This window comes from Calypte anna, chromosome 5A (genome assembly GCF_003957555.1).
Source record: "Calypte anna isolate BGI_N300 chromosome 5A, bCalAnn1_v1.p, whole genome shotgun sequence".
In the NCBI taxonomy this organism is placed as follows: Eukaryota; Metazoa; Chordata; class Aves; order Apodiformes; family Trochilidae; genus Calypte; species Calypte anna.
The window spans coordinates 18,276,722-18,289,805 of record NC_044251.1 but is presented as its reverse complement, the minus strand read 5'-3'; the positions used below and the strand labels follow the sequence as shown (position 1 = coordinate 18,289,805).

At 36.3% G+C, this 13,084-nt stretch overlaps 1 protein-coding gene across 6 annotated transcripts in view; it reads left to right on the top strand.

The window, feature by feature from the left end:
- Nucleotides 1-13,084, top strand: part of RALGAPA1 (Ral GTPase activating protein catalytic alpha subunit 1) — a 125,104-nt gene that overhangs the window by 69,667 nt on the left and 42,353 nt on the right. For all 6 annotated transcript variants that reach the window (XM_030451638.1, XM_030451639.1, XM_030451644.1 and 3 more), the window contains 6 exons: nt 607-717; nt 1,162-1,230; nt 2,959-3,093; nt 3,823-4,006; nt 10,376-11,240; nt 12,436-12,507. In XM_030451638.1, the coding sequence (XP_030307498.1) occupies nt 607-717; nt 1,162-1,230; nt 2,959-3,093; nt 3,823-4,006; nt 10,376-11,240; nt 12,436-12,507 (1,436 nt within the window). The remainder of the gene's footprint in view (nt 1-606; nt 718-1,161; nt 1,231-2,958; nt 3,094-3,822; nt 4,007-10,375; nt 11,241-12,435; nt 12,508-13,084) is intronic.

Genomic DNA, 13,084 nt, shown 5'->3' with positions numbered 1-13,084 from the left:
GCAGCTTAAGCATTTTAGTGACTGTAGAAGTCAGGTTCCAGTGCAACAACATTCTCCTGCCTTGAAAACAGTGCGAAGAGGAACTGAGCACAGAAGCTGAGGTTCATTCCCTTCTATTCAGACAAGTGCTGTCCACAGCAATCCCTGAAAACCAGAACTGTTGGTCTCACTAAAAGTCCTATCTCTTGCATTTTGGATACACAGCTCTTTACCTGCCTTGGTTCTCAACAAAAGCCCTCTGATTTCAGAATTGATGTGTTAAATATAATAATCATTAAGGTAACAAGAAATGAATTTGTTGTTCTTGGCTTTGTGACACTGCACTGACCAGTCTGAAGTTACTTAGGAGATTCCTCTCCTCTTTCTATTATTGTGCACAACTCCCTGATTATCTGTCCCAAACCTTTGATGTTAGCTAGCATTTGTGTATGATAACAAAATAATTGATTTTCAGTTTTTGAAGATTTAATTGTGTTCCCCCGAGATGTAGGTACATAAGAAACTGTATGTATAAATCCATCACTGAAATTCCTGATGACCCTACCACCTAATATACCCTTATATGAAATCACAGTCATCATTACTGTACTGTATTCTCTTTTCTAGTTTCCCAATAAAACTGTTGCCCAAGTTGCCTGCAGTATGCTGAACATGCTGATACATTATGTACATAGACTTCAAGTGTATCAAACTGATTCACCCTTAAGAATTATTCAAGTAAGTAATTTTTATTAATTTGAAAATTCTAACTCTTTTAAATGCAACAGTAAAATATATTTCTCTGTAATTAAAATGCCACAGTATTGACAAGTATGTTTCACAAAATTATAATTATTATTAACATAATCTTATGGAATTAGTATGGGGTTCGTCTGACATGTGCTGACTCCGATATTAACAATATTTTGAGTAGCTGTGTAATTTTATTGTCCATAATGCATCTATGTCGATGAAACAGGACGTATTCCTCCAGTGTCTTCTATGAAATTAAATTTAAAGGGTTTTATTAAAAAAAAAAGGCAAGGATTACTGTAATTTGTCTCAAAATAACCAATACTTTTTAACCATGCATCAAGTATTGTGTCACATTTATGTGCTTTAAAATTTATGTTAAATATTTCAAATTGTATGATTAAAGTAACTATGTTCTATTTTCCCCAGATTCTGATAGCAACTATTACCCATCTGCTGCCCAGTACAGAAGCTTCCTCTTATGAACAGGACAAAAGGGTAAACTTGTTTCTTTTCTTTTTAATGTGTCAACTCACTTGCCAAGGTGTGTGACAAAGCACTGTTACAAAATTTAAGCTGAGCATTAGAGTAAGGATTCATCTGCTTACATATAATACAACATAGTGTTCTCAGCATTCTTTTTACAAGCTAATTTCTGATGTTTTTATAGGAGAACATGTATTTTAAATTAATTAAGATTGATAATTTTTAATTACTGTCTTCTTTTTCCTTATCCTCCATGAACTTACAAGCACAGAAAGTAATGTAGACTTTTCAGACTTGTCTTACAGTGAAAATGTATTCTCAGCTTGTAGAGAATACCTTTAAAAATGTTCATAAGATTAGAATATTTTGCACTTTCTATTGTGAGTACATTCTTGAGCAAGGTAGCCTGTAGTCCTCAGATGAATTTCATTGTTGTCATCTTTCAAAACGAATGCTATCTTTCCCTATTTTCAGAGGGCCTGAGTCCTCACAGCAGTGCTTAATGCCTTCTGAGAACTGTAGCTCTGAATTATTTGGATTTGCCTCAGGACTGTGGAGCACAGTGGCCATTTAAATGTGGGCACTTTGGTGCAGGATGTCTCTGGCAGTGCTGTTGTTGTGGGCCACCCATTGCTGTGAGCCGTGGCGTTCATGGCTGCCTCTGCTTGGCCTCCAGGTTCCTCTCTGCTTGCGAGGAGGCTGTGGCTGTTGTAAACCACAGGAGGATGCCAAGCTGGCCACCTTTCCAATAAAGATGTTTCCCATAAGTAGATACTTTCCTATGAACTAATGCTGATCATTTTATATCAAATATCCTATCAAAAATTGGCTTAGTTATTTTGACAAACTTAAACCTAACGAGTTTCTTAAAAACTGGTGTAACATAGAAATACTCAGTCCTTTATCATTCAGTTTATTAGACGGCTTCTCTAAGATACAAACTTGTAAGATATTAAGTTAAATTATTATTATATTTTATGTTATTTATTAGTAAATAAGTTCAGTGGACATTCTTCGGAAAATTTTTATTTAAATCTGGACTCCAGAAGCCATTTATCTGAGTGGTCTCCTTTTCCACAGCTAAGTTTTAAAAATCGAAAACAATTTTTTGAAGTTAGTAAATTGTAAATAAATTGGGGTGTACATGTGTCTTAGTCTGATTTATAATCTACAGTCTTTAAAAACATCCTCTAGAGGGAGTTGGTTCTTTTGCTGAACTGAGTAGCTTAAAATAAAGAGAGCAGTTGGATTTCTTTCAGACAGTACCTGATTCTGCGTAGCATTATTGGCATGTTGTGAAGCAGATTCTGTGTTTTTTGTAAAGCACAAAATGCAGCTGAAATTGTTTAGTTTTATGTAATTTTTTACTCACTTTACAGTGAGATTTATCTGCAGAATGATGCATCAGCCTTAATTTGTACCTTTGTAACCTGTCATTTTAAAAGCACTACCCTACAAATCAATTTTGAAAAATTGTAGGTATCCTCTTAAGGTCAGTATCTGCTCACAGACATACCATTACAAGAAACTCCTGCATGGATGGGCTTTGTTAAATGTCTTAGTAGTCCAAGTTTTTACTGATGTCATACATTTTGAAGATATAGTACTGTCTGCCAGTACTGCAAACAGCTGATTCTACTGAACTGAGAAAAGAAAGTAAAACAGAGAAGTAAAATACAGTGAGAAATGAAGTAGCAGGTGCTGGTTTAATTGATTTGTAATTGAAAGTGTTTGTTCCAGTTGGTGGTTTCTTTACTTCTGTGCTTATTGGATTGGATAATGGCCTTGCCATTAAAGACCTTGCTGCAGCCTCTTCACGCTACAGGATCAGAAAATGATAAGACTGAAAGATCCGTTCTTAATTGTATATATAAGGTACCCATTTCTCTACTCGCTAAATGAGAATTTCTATACCTGGGGGTTGTGTCAGTTTTCATGGAAATGAAGACAGAACTTTTCTGTAAGCTGACCTCCATTCTCCTGCTGAAATGTGGATGTTTTCTGTAACTTCCTGATCTTTGTTTTATTTAGAATTGTTGATTTTGTTTTAGATTTTGTCATATTTAACCAAGTCACTTTTTGTATGTCATTACTGGTAGCAGACACTGATGTTGGAGAATATAAGCTATACATTTAAGACAGACAAGGAAGTAGCTTTTTCTTAATACCAAGCAATTTTATTTATCAAGAAGCAAAGTAAAAAGCACTACATTATAATTGCTGTCTGTAGGGACACAGAACAAAGAGGTTGTTTGGTTGGTTGGGTTTTTTTGCAAGAGCGGGGGATTAAAACATCTAGCAGCTTAGACGTAGTATGTGTAATTAAAGAAGATAGGAGATCTAAAAATAGAGGTAGCTTAGTGATTTGTTGTTAGCTTTTTGTCTTGCTTCTTTATTGTTAAATTCCACTTCAGTGTAGACACTATTTTATCAGTTTTCTTTGTATATCAGGGGTTTTTTCACTATGAACATTAAAATTTTCCAGTGTTTTCTCCTGCCTGTTTGTAAGAAATCAATAATGTAAATTAAAATAAACTGAATTTCTTGTAAAATTGCCAAGTAGAATTTCATAGTTAATGTCATGAAGTTTTGGTTTTGTCCTAGGTTCTTCATGGATGTGTTTATGGATCTCAGTGTTTTAGCAACCCTAAATATTTTCCTCTAAGCCTTTCTGATTTGGCATGTGTGGATTACGATCCTTTTATGCATTTAGAAAGCTTGAAGGAACCAGAACCACTGCATTCTCCAGACTCAGAGAGGTCTTCTAAACTTCAACCAGTCACTGAAGGTTTGTCAAATTGCCTAAATTAATTTTCTTTCAAAAACATTTTATCTTGGTTTCCAGTATTGAAGTGTTTGTTTGAAGTGTAAGTTTTAAATTATGCCTAGACACTAGGTAAGAAGCATTAGTTTGGAATGAGCTAACATAATTTTGAGCAATTACTGTTCGATTAACTGAAATAAGTATCATCTGAACAAGAAGATCAATTTAATATGGATTCTTCTGTGCTCCATGTGTCAGCAAAAAATAGACTGCAACACAGATAAGCATTGCTTTTCATTTAGCTTTCAGTAAGCTAATTTTGCTTAATTTTGATCCTTTTTGTAAGAATATTTTGGATTTTTTCCCTGTCTGAGCTTGCATTACTGAAATCTTTCTATGAATTTTTTTAGTCTATCATAATTAGTTGTTGATTTGTTTATGCTGTTTAAAACCACGGTGTTATCTAAAACGAGAGAAATTTTTTCTCATCTTCCTAGAACCTTACAAGACCTGGGAATTAACATTGTCTTCAGGACTCAAAAATAAAAATTAAAAATCAAGAAATTAAGCTACAGGGGAGTACCATATGTTATGCAAGGTATCTAGTAAATATTAAATGGCTACATTGGGAAGAAAATTGAAAAAGATGAGATTAATACTGATACCAGAGACGGTGTAGTGCTATTCTCCCTCCATATTAAGTTGTTCCATTTAGGCTTCCTTAAAGGTATTAAGAACCAGATAAATGCAGAAGGTCTTTGTAGCAGCTGTGTGCTAACAGCAGGTGATTTTGTGGTCTGTAGTGACTACGTGCTGTTTTTTATGTAGAGAAAATGGCTAATCATTGTGCCCTTGTCTAAGGCATGCTTCATCATTCTCAAGTACTTTTTTGGCCAAAGAATTCTAAACATAGAGCTGTCCCCTAATAAGCTCAGTATTGGATTGAACAAGTCTGATTTGAGAACTATTGGCAGGAGGAGCTGTAATTATTAAATTTACCGAAGAATGAAGCAAGGTACTATAGCTGGCTTTTTGTCAAATGGCTGTGGTCTTATTAGTAAAAAGTAATCATCTGCTGGGTCAGAATGAAAGAGGCTTCGAAGGATTCATTTTGTCCTAATTACAGTCTCACCTATACATATTATGTAAAGCTAATATTTAAAGCATTTGCCAAAATTAACTTCCACTGCATGTTCTATTACAGTGTAGTGAATTGTAGTAGCTTTTTATGCCTGGCATCTTTTGTGTACTGTAATAATCTGTAATTACGGGTTAGCAGCAAATGCTGTGTGGCTTGTTTAATCTGACAATCTGAAAAGACAACCCTGAATAGATTTCTCTCTAAATGAATGTAGTTGCACAAAGCCCTAGCATCGATATCTTCATTTTGCATTTCCGTACGTGGTCTGTTCTTTTATGATTTCTTGTTAAATTTCTAAGTAAAAGTAATTTCAGATGTTCCTTTTATCTCCCCAGATGAATTAAGGAAGCACCATATGTTTTTTTTTAAGTTTCAGGGCTCTGGAATTGTAAGTCAGATCATAAAATTTAATTGGCAAACTACAAGATTACAATGCAACCCTGGTCTTGTAGCCTTGGCACTTCTAGTCCACATTGCCAGGCTGAACATAAAATTGGCAGTGCTTAACCAGTCGCACAGCATCTGTTCTCCCTGGCATTGTTGGAGGAGTGAGAAGAGTAATGTTAGTGGATAACAACCAGTCTGGGACTCAATGAAGACAGGGGTCAATTAGTGCAAGCTAGCAGCAGAGCAGTATGCCAGTGGGTCAACCTCTTTCAGTAGAATGAAAGTATGATCATGTTGCCTTTCTTGAAGGCATGGAAATGGGCAGGACAGCAGTTACAGGGAAATGGGGAAGATCCACAAAGGCAGGGTGGGGATTGCTTAAACTCTTTCCATAGGTCATAAGCAAAACTGTAAGTACTGAAATGTCAGAATTATTAAGACAGGGTCTTTCTGATGAGTTTGATAGCTGTGACTGACATGCCCTGGTGTGCCTCCCGTTGTTTTAGGTCATATCCATCACAAGTTTTATGGACTCTTAGCTGCACTGTGATGTTGCATGAAACCATGAAGATATGGGACTTAAAGTGATACAGCTGTGTAGCCAGGACAGGACCTATTGAGACTGGATCAAACCCTGCAGTAAATGTCAGGGCAAAGAGTTGGCAAATCCTCTGGAAACAAGCAAGGAGAGGAAAGGAGAGGAGAGGAGAGGAGAGGAGAGGAGAGGAGAGGAGAGAGAGAGAGGAGAGGAGAGGAGAGGAGAGGAGAGGAGAGGAGAGGAGAGGAGAGGAGAGGAGAGGAGAGGAGAGAGAGGAGAGGAGAGGAGAGGAGAGGAGAGGAGAGGAGAGGAGAGGAGAGGAGAGGAGAGGAGAGGAGAGGAGAGGAGAGGAGAGGAGAGGAGAGGAGAGGAGAGGAGAGGAGAGGAGAGGAGAGGAGAGGAGAGGAGAGGAGAGGAGAGGAGGACTGTTTCCCTGTCTGTTTCAGTAACTTTCCAAGGGCTGTCTCTCACAAGGAATCTGCTATACCTACGATTATATGGGAAATTATCTTTGTCTTCCTTTTGGAAGGTTTCAGGTAAAGTTGTATATTGCAGGATAAGATACACAAAGAATAATTTTGCAATTAAGTGTTACGGGTATGCAAGTGTTATATTTAAACCAAAATGAACTTTTAGCAGCTGACGATCAAGGTGTCATTAGGAAGCTTTACTTGCATCATCAGAACTTGCACACAGCAAGTCTGTGGTGCTTTTATATTAAATGATGCAAAAATTTAGGACAAAGTAAAATTGAGGGATTTGTGACCTTTGTATTGACAGGGAAACTGGTTGCAATAAACAAAAGTAAACCAATACATAGCAGTAAACAAAAGGTGCTGTACATGTTCTGAGACTATTGAGTATCAGAATGTAATCATAAGGATATAAAAAAATAAGGAACTTTTAGAAAAATAAAGTACTTTTCTATTAAGTGTTTGCTGTTTGCCATTTTACCAAAAGGAGACCAAAAGTACACTTTTTAAAAAACACTTTTTACGTGGTACATCCAGATTAACACAGTTGCTGTATTGTGAGGGAAATCTCTGTACCTGAAACTTTGGATTAGACATCATTAAGACTTCCTAAAGCTAATGTAAAATATAGGCAGCCAAGATTAACTGAGCTGTGTTAGGCTCCCTCTAAACACAATGGAGAGAGAGTTTCCAGAGAGTGATTCATCCCATTTCTCCAATCTGGGATTCTAACTAAGATGAATCAGTCTGTACATTATTCTTTAGTTGGCTAAAAAGGTGAGGAGAGTTAGGTCATTATTTTTCCCTTCTGCTACAAAACTGTACTTCTTCAGAAGCTGCTCAGCCAAAGATAAAGTTCAGGGTTTAATAACATGTATTTTAAGGAAATTCAGGAATCCTCCATTCATTATACTGATACAAATAGTGCTGATTGCCAAGCAAAAGACTGTGTGGTTGTAAAGACAGTAGAGATGATGTTGCCCAGGCAGACAGGTTGGCAAAGCAGCCAGCTAGACTGATTTAATATGTAGTGCTTTGGCTTAGTTTGTAGACTTTGTGGTAAAGCTGTGATGGCTTGTGTTACTGTGTATGTTGACCTCCCCTCCAGAAACAAAGAACATGGCTTACACACACATTTTAAGAATTTTAATATATTGAATGTCCAGTTGTTCCTGATTGAGGAGACATGCCTCTGGAAACAAATTATTAGTATGTATCCTTTAAATTGCAAATCTAATTTGAAATTAATCTTTTCAGAAAGCATTACTGGGTTTGGGGGTTTATTTTGCTAAGGGATATCATCATCAAAACCTGATCTGCTGTGTGGCAAGAATGTTCTAAGGCAGCTTTATTTTTTTTCAACACAGCAGGTTACATCTTACAGTTTACTTTTCAGTATCCTTCTCTTAATATTTCTGATTTAAGTTTCCTGTGTCATTTTTAGATCAACAATAATGTATTCTGAGAGAAGGCTTAACAAGAAGTACTCTTATCTTTTCATAAAAGAGGCAATGATAGCTTTAAATCCTAATTATTTGCATTTTTTATTTTAATTAAAGAGTAACATTTATAGAGACTATAGTAGGACTGGGATGGACCTTCTAAATTTAAATTTGATGTCCTGCTCTTTATATCATTTTGTATCACCTTTATTTTCCATATGTCCCTTTAGGACCCTAAGGGAGTAAATTAATGCACACAGGCACTATAAAGCCACAGTGAGGTCTGAGGTCTTCAGGGTTTGCCATGAAGCTGTGGTGGTAATAGCTTATATGGTAACAGGTTCCTCTCATTTCTTCAGGTTTTCAGCAGAACTTAACCGAAGGCATTTTACCTAGGTGGTGTGAGAGACTTCAAGGAAGCTCACTTGTCTTTGCTCTTAGGAACCTGAGAGGAGCAGTGCCTTACTTACGTGTACAGTGCCAAGTGCTAAACATTTGGCATAATTACCCTGGCAAACATGAGCCAGCCTCTGCATTGTCCAGGTGCTGGTTAGTACTGCACTGATATTTTATCATTCATACATCTAACTTACTTCCTCTTTGTCTCATGTAATCTTGTTCAAAGTTCCTTCTTATATTTCAGCAGATGGCACTGTAACTTAATTTCCTTGTATGCTATCAATATCTGGACATATAATTTAGCTTCACTGAATATTTTTGTGTTTGTAAATTTTAAACCTCAACAAGGTTAAAGATAAATAAAATGTAATATTAATTGTTCATATTAATTTTTAAGGCCTTAATTAAAACAGATGAAGTTATCTGGGTTGTGGAGTAATGTAGAAATAAAGTTGATATTGCCAATTATTGAGAAGTTGAAGTGTTCCCCTTTTTGCAGTCCAGAGCTCCCTAAAGGTAGAACCAGAATCCCAGCCATCTCTTATATGCTTTACGCAAACCTTGAGGGGGGGAAAAAAAAGGTAAATGTTTACTTACTGTTTACTGTCAAAGATGCAGAATGCCTCCAGTGCTTCAGAAACTAAAGTTCTGTCATGAATGTCACTATGCCTTACAAATTTGCCTTAATTTTTCCAAATAAAACCAATTAGGACACCTTAAACGGCAAAAAGAATTTTGTTTATTAAAAATCAGGTTTTGATGTCTAGAAATTCATGATATAAAGAGAGATCAGTTCATTATACCATACTTACATGTCCAAAAGGTTGCATTTTCTCAGTAAATAATGAAAAAATAATGTGTTTCAGAACGTTCCAATATGATGCATTTTTGGTGAGAAAGAAGGTGGGAAGTGTTTGCAACAGTGTTTGCAGTATTTAATGCAGTTTAGTATATAGAATGTAATCCTGAGGAATGCAGTCTTGATTTATCTTCCTATTGAAAATCCCAAATTCAGGGCACACAGGTCCTGTTACAGGAGAGAGACTGCAGAAATACACGATTTGCCATAGTGATCCTGTTTTCTAACTTCTGTGTATGAGTTCTTTGAGCCAGCAGAGGGTTGTCTGCCTGACAGAGTGGCTTTGACTCTCTCTGTACTTCGTGAGTAATGTAGAGGGGATTTGATGGAAGAATCCAATGCCAGTAAAGTGTTCAGTTCGCAGGGTGTGGTAAAAACAGTAAGAAATGCTTTTTGTAACTTTAGGTAACACTGTGTGCATGTGGAAGGTACGCAACAAAGGAGGAGGTTGCAAAAGTGTATTGAAATATCAGTATTTTTCACAACATTAATTTCATATAAAGTAGGCACAATTAAGCACTCTTTCTCCCTTCAAGTTTTTCCAGACTGAAACTTCTTAGAAGGCATCTGAAGCATGAAACCTGCTTTTTAAAATTTTTCCTATTCTTAGATTGTGTTCAGTTTAGATAGCCTGGTCTTTGATTTAGTACTTTAAAATAATCCATCATTATTCTCAACCCAAGTGCAACTGTATGCTCCTTAGGGAAATTAAGATGGATTAGAGGTTTTGTGCATCTGTGTCGCTCTGTGCATAAATACAAAACTCCACTGCAGTTGTAAATGGGCTTCGTACAACACGGTCATGATCACTAGTTCAGCAGCCATTTAAGTTTTATTTTCACTACATTAACAAACTGTATTTTAGAACCACATATTTAGTAGAACCATGCTAACCCCAAAGCTATGGTAAGGAGGTATGGTAGGCTGTAAAATAGTGAAGATGCTTCTTAATTATCTTACAGTTTTTCTGCACTATATGTATTTGAGCCCAGTGTTCATCAAAATATGTTTTGCATTACTGAGTTGGCTATATCCTAATGTTGCAGTGCTCATTCTCTGTTCAGGAATCACAAGAAGAGAAGACCAGAAGAAACATTTAAATCTTTGTGCTGTTTTCTGAGATCTTCTTTTAAAACCTGTGCTTTCTTTTGCAGTGAAAACTCATATACAGCAAGGATTAATTTCTGTTGCTGCTCGTACTGTGATAACACACCTAGTCAACCACTTAGGCCATTATCCTATGAGTGGAGGTCCTGCTATGCTAACCAGTCAAGTCTGTGAAAACAATGACAATCCATACAGTGAAAGTCCTGAACTTTCTCCTGAACTTTTTGAGAACCCCAACCTTCAATTCTTTGTGTTGAACAATACTTCCCTGGTGTCTTGCATACAAATCCAATCAGAAGATGACATGCCTGGGGGTGGGCTGTCTGCTGGACTTGCATCTGCTAATTCAAATGTCAGAATTATAGTGCGTGATCTGTCTGGCAAATACTCATGGGATTCAGCTATTTTGTATGGACCATCATCTTTATATGGATCTTCACAACAAATGTCTTTTTCACTTTCATTATCTCAACAAGATAAAACAGAAGATTCTCTTTCATCTTTTGAGCATGTGGAGGATGTATCCACAAGAGATGGAATTACACTTCAAGTGAAAAGGAAATTTAGAGAGACTGTACCAACATGGGATACAATTAGGGATGAAGAAGATGCCCTTGATGAGCTCCTTCAGTATTTAGGTGTAACAAGCCCTGAATGCTTACAGAGAACTGGTGTCTCGCTGAACATTCCTGCCCCTCAACCAGTCTGTATCTCAGAGAAACAGGAGAATGATGTCATCAATGCAATTCTGAAACAGCACACAGAAGAGAGGGAGTTTGTTGAAAAGCATTTCAATGATTTAAATATGAGGGCTATGGAGCAGGATGAGCCAACCTCACAAAAGCCTCAGTCAGCATTTTACTACTGCAGGTTACTTCTCAGTATATTGGGGATGAATTCTTGGGATAAAAGGTAAAAAGAAAAGACAAGACTCATAATTTAAGAACTTTCTTTAAAGGAATTTTGCTATTTATACTGTGTAATAATAGTTGATCTTGTACTGAGTTAAGCCAAGAATACTCCAGGCCAGCCAACAGAAGAGAAGAGAGGATGTGCAACTAAGGGAAAAATGGCAGTTTCCTTCTGCATTTTATCCTGTCATTTAGAGAGCTCCAAAGGAGGAACCTGTTGTCTTTACTGCTATTTATATTCTTTCCTCAGAACAGTGTTGGAAAGAGAATTAAAGGAGTGGTATCTTTTCTAATAATCCTTTCACCAGCTGTACTAAGGGGTACTACCATGGGTGAAGAAGGCATCATTTTTGCTTTCTTTGCTTCCCATAGCATAGACTTGTGAAGATGTACAAATATTAGCATCCTAGAATTTAAGAGTCTTTTTGAAATCTTCTTTTCCTCTAGCTGTCATATTAGAGGTATTGAAATATTTTCTTACTATGAAAGGAAATGGATGTTCCATAAAGCAAAAATATCTGTGTCACTGAGGCATCACTAGAATTGGCTTATTTTGGTCTTTAATTCCTCAAGACAGTCTTGTTTTGAGCAGTACTGCTCTTAAACTCATCCCACTGTGTTCTACGGGAAACACTGTAAGTGCAGTTTAAAAGAAATGAAAAGTGCTGTAACATATTGTTGTGGTTTTTTTCTTTAAATTGTTACAGCTGGCTGACTGACTAGTGAGTTATGTTCTGCTCTCTTTAGGATAGGAAAAGCTTTGTATTTACTGCACTAGCTCCCTAGGACAGTAGATTATGTGAGTGTCTTGTGACTAAGCACATCTATTTTGACTTAGTAAAGTGTGCAGCTTATATATGCATCAAAGGGTGTTCTGTCTGCTCTTCTGTAGAGCAGAGATTTATCTCAGTTGCATCCAGGAAGTTGAAATAAGAAAGTGGTATGAAATAAAGGTTGTATTCATGGCTATAATGGATACAGAAGATATCCAGGAGTAGAAAACCAAAAACCAAAAACCAAAAAAAGCTTGCGAATTTTTTAAAAGCTATCTTATATTTTTTTATATAAGAAAGTACTATTGAAAAGGCAAAAGAAATTGCAGACTGTTCTTGCATGGATGTGGAAATGATCATGTACCATTCTTGTACTGTTCTGTAACCATCATTGATAAAAGAGTTACAAATTTCTCTATTTAGAAGGAGCTTTCATCTGCTGAAGAAAAACGAGAAGTTGCTTCGAGAACTCAGAAATCTGGACTCAAGACAATGGTATATTCATTTAATGGCCACCTACTTATTTGTTTTAAGTGTGCTTGCAGTTAAATGGTTCTGACTGAGTAGATGTGAGAGTTGAACTAATTTTTATAGTTTTTTAAATTATGTATGCATTTTGCACTGTATTGTAGTTATTGGTGTTATATCAAAATTACATTGTTAGAGTGACATGCAAGTAGAATGTCATGAAATAGAACAAACTTCAATATAACTTAAAATTAAGAACATTTCTGCACAGAATAGTTTAAAAAGCTTTGGTATATCAAAGTCTTCACATTTTAAGCTTTGGCTAATTGCTTAACTGTTTTCCAGTGCTGTTAGTGTTCAAAGAGATGGAATTCTAGCTGCAGTTGTAGCACAGAATTTTAAAATTTAAATTGTTTTTATAGAAGTTGAAATAAAAAACTGTGGCGGTTTTAGATGTGTGAGAAAACACCTTCAGTTCCTCCAGTGTCTAACAGCAAGCTGTGAATAGAAGACATTGCTATAGTGCTTAAAGATTCTTCATAAGCTTTTTGCACAGCATTCACAAGGCACTGCTGTTAATGGGCACTGCAGTATTGATAATGCC